General features: G+C 45.4%; 1 protein-coding gene across 1 annotated transcript; it reads right to left on the minus strand.

The window, feature by feature from the left end:
• Nucleotides 1-312: 312 nt before the first annotated feature.
• LOC123188795 (tobamovirus multiplication protein 1) lies at nt 313-3,065 on the minus strand. Its single transcript, XM_044601045.1, has 10 exons — nt 2,779-3,065; nt 2,488-2,578; nt 2,265-2,317; nt 2,085-2,177; nt 1,914-1,985; nt 1,696-1,814; nt 1,553-1,616; nt 1,086-1,139; nt 674-751; nt 313-580 (listed from the first exon to the last, which is right to left on the minus strand). Exons 1-10 carry the CDS (start codon nt 2,947-2,949, stop codon nt 488-490), a joined length of 888 nt encoding a protein of 295 aa, XP_044456980.1. The 5' UTR covers nt 2,950-3,065; the 3' UTR covers nt 313-487.
• Between the last annotated feature and the right edge of the window lie 210 nt (nt 3,066-3,275).

Raw genomic sequence — 3,275 nt, forward strand, 5'->3', positions numbered from 1 at the left:
TTTGCAATTATGCCAAGTATTTCTCACATTCTTGAAAGGAAAATTAGCAACGCGCAGGACATCATCTACTCCAAACCAGTCAAACTTACGAATATGACTTTTAAGGCCCTCTACAATGCACACATAATTCAAGAGACTGGTAAAATTTACAAATATTAAGCTCCAAGCGGCATAACCAGCAACGCTCCGATGGTAAACATGGCAAAGGCAATCACAAAACGACTCGGATAAACATCAGGGAATCCACTACGATTTTCTCCTCTACTAGAGCAAAGCTATCGACCAAATTCCACCAAAAAAAGAACAAGCAGAAGACGGAAATTCACTGCTATAGGCCCCCTGAACTGCACATTGCATAATCCATCGACAACACTTCGATGCTTTTGGAAAACACCAGCATTCAGCTCACACCAGACATGTAAAATTTTGGGCACTTCCAAGTTTATCCATTATTCCAAGCATAACATCATACATAAGCACAAAAACTCTAGTTAATAGGGTGATATTGCGCCGATGCTCGCTTAGGTGGAAGCTTCCGAAGGATGAAAAGGACCAGCGCGGAAGGCAGTATCTCTGTCAACTGCACGGTAATAGGGGAGTGTGTGTAAAGACAGGAACTAAATCTACAAAAATACCATGGATACCATGGTAATGACTTTTCGATGTTACTTACCATATAATAGAAGAAATCTAGGATTGGATGATCTAAAACCTCCAAAGAAACATCAGCATCAAATGCAGATACTGCCACCTATGATCAAGTAAGAAGGGGGAAAGGGAGGAACTTAGAAGTAAATAAATCAACAGGACACAAGTATATACACGTGCACACGGTGCACTGTTCTGGAAGAAGATCTGTAGACCATAGACCAAGTGGGTTTATCACAACAGTGCACAGCAACATCAGGTGCAGTAAACATTAGGTTGATACGTTTGGTGGCTTCACATTCATATGAAACCGTCCACACAGGTGGACATCAGAGTTCTTCTTTACGCCCAACCAAAAAGGAATTTAAGCATGATTCCTGAACCCCTAACAGTGAGTCACGAAAAAAACAGCGAGTCATGAAGAACCAAATACTCACCACGATGCATCTTATCAGGAAACAGGTGCAGCAGATTGTCGTCACAGTCCCAACCTGACAATTTTCAACATTACAATAAAATTTTGGAGGCCAAGACAGAAACTGACAGTTATTATTTTTGGACTGATGCATCTTCAGTTCAGTTATTATTGAGAAAAAGGATAACAATAAAAAAATAGAACATTTGTAAGACATACTAAACATATTAAGACAAAAAGAGAAGACGACACAACATTTTTGCCAGTCATAAATTCCGAGCACTGAGTTACAGATAATACAAAAGATTTCATGTTCAATGTGTGACAATTACCAGTATGTCATGTTAAAACTAATCATTGTCATGGCAAAGCTATATGAAATGACAGATTCTAACAGAATATGTCGGTATTTTGTTCTTGACAACATGCTATACATGTCCACCTGAACAGAAAATGTGTACAAATCCATTTATTGAAGGGTGTAATCACCTCATAAAGCTTCTTTTTTCGCCCCTTTGATTCAATGGGGAAACGTCTCAGCAAGACAAACAACCTATAGAAAAGAAAGAGCACAGCTTACAGATACAGCGCGCACACAGCGATACAATACAAAGAAAAAGCATTGGACTTGCCTTCCACCATATACTGCAAAACCAAGAAGGGCCACGGCGGAGACAGATACGATGAAGATTTTGCTCACCAGCTCAACCAACGCATTGTCGTTTATTCCAAGGTACACCCAAATACAGATCTGTCCAGATTTGCGGTCGGACATAGCAACCATGAGCATGGTTCTCTCTTATAGGAACAATAAAGTGATATGACCCTGCGATGATGAGAAATAACACACCTGAATTGCATATACGATGCTATTAACGGCTAGGTATATAATCCTTAACTTATCGGTGGGGAGACTCCTAGCCTGCAAAACTCAGAAGAAAAATCTCGCATAATTCCTTGAACAAACACAACTAAATGATAAGAACATGAAGAGTGTATAACAAAGATTGGTAGGAAATACCTGATGGTATATTTCTGCCCAGAAAAGAACAAGTAAGGTGTAGGCCGAGAAGAACAACAAGCCGGGGAGGTCTAGTAACACCAACTTATAAACCTGGCCAAGCCAATCAAATCAATTAGCAAAAAAGGTCTCGACACCAGTGCTAAAGTAAAGTGGTAGTGCCCAAACTTTGGCTCTTACTTTAGTTTGGAGGAGGAAGACATAGGCATGGAATCCGAATACAACGGCACGAACTGCAGCAAGGTGTTTGTTGGTAGGTTAGCACAGGCGTGACACATGCGGGGGATTAGTTGCAAATGAAGGGTGAAATCAAAAAAAGGAATCAGGATTGGGAGATCCTCCCCACATTTAATTAACATTGATTACATTGCCCCCATTTCCGGCAACATTTATTTTACATTACCCCCATTGACGACGAAGTTCATGAGGTGGAACACCTTCTGCGTGGTCCAGCCGAACTCGGGCACTCTGCGCTGGATCCTCACCAGCTGAATCTGCAGGCGGACAGCATAAAAAGGCCTCAAAATCGAAGTCGGCGGCGGCATCCCCTCGATGCGCAGTGGGATTGATGGAGGAAAGATCCGATTTCAATCGGCAGCTCGGTTCGGATCAGTAATGAGCCGAGGCACGCATTGGGCTTGGAGGGGGAACGAATCAAGGTAGCATTCCCGTGGAGGCGAGGGGGTGGACTGACCAGCGCGACGGCGGAGACGAGGGCGTAGGCGGCGGTGAGGGAGAAGAAGGCGCCGTCCTGCCACGCCGGCGACTCGTTGACCTCCTCCCACCATCCCCGGAGCGCCGCGTGGCCGGCGGCGACGAGGGCCGCGGTGGGGGAGGAGGTGGAGGAGGAGACCAGCTCCCTCATCTTTCCCTCAGCTTGACGCTCTTGGCGTTCTCACACTTTCTGTGGGGGGAGACGGAGAGAGAGAGAGAGGAGAAGCACAAAAGAAATTGGAGAGAGGGAGGGAAGAACGTGGGTCCGCATGACAGCGTGAGGGGTCAGGATTGGTATATTTTATGCCTTGGGCGGTGGTGGGGCCGTCGGATTTTGGGCGTGTGCGTTTATCGGGGGGTGTGGTGGGGCCCGTGAACAGTGGCACGGGATCCTTCGCCGTCAGCTCATTGCTGGGTTAGCTAGAGAGGACAGGTGGGCTCCACGTGGCGGCTTGAGCACCGGCTACTTCCATTCTC

The sequence above is a fragment of the Triticum aestivum genome, chromosome 2A (genome assembly GCF_018294505.1).
Source record: "Triticum aestivum cultivar Chinese Spring chromosome 2A, IWGSC CS RefSeq v2.1, whole genome shotgun sequence".
In the NCBI taxonomy this organism is placed as follows: Eukaryota; Viridiplantae; Streptophyta; class Magnoliopsida; order Poales; family Poaceae; genus Triticum; species Triticum aestivum.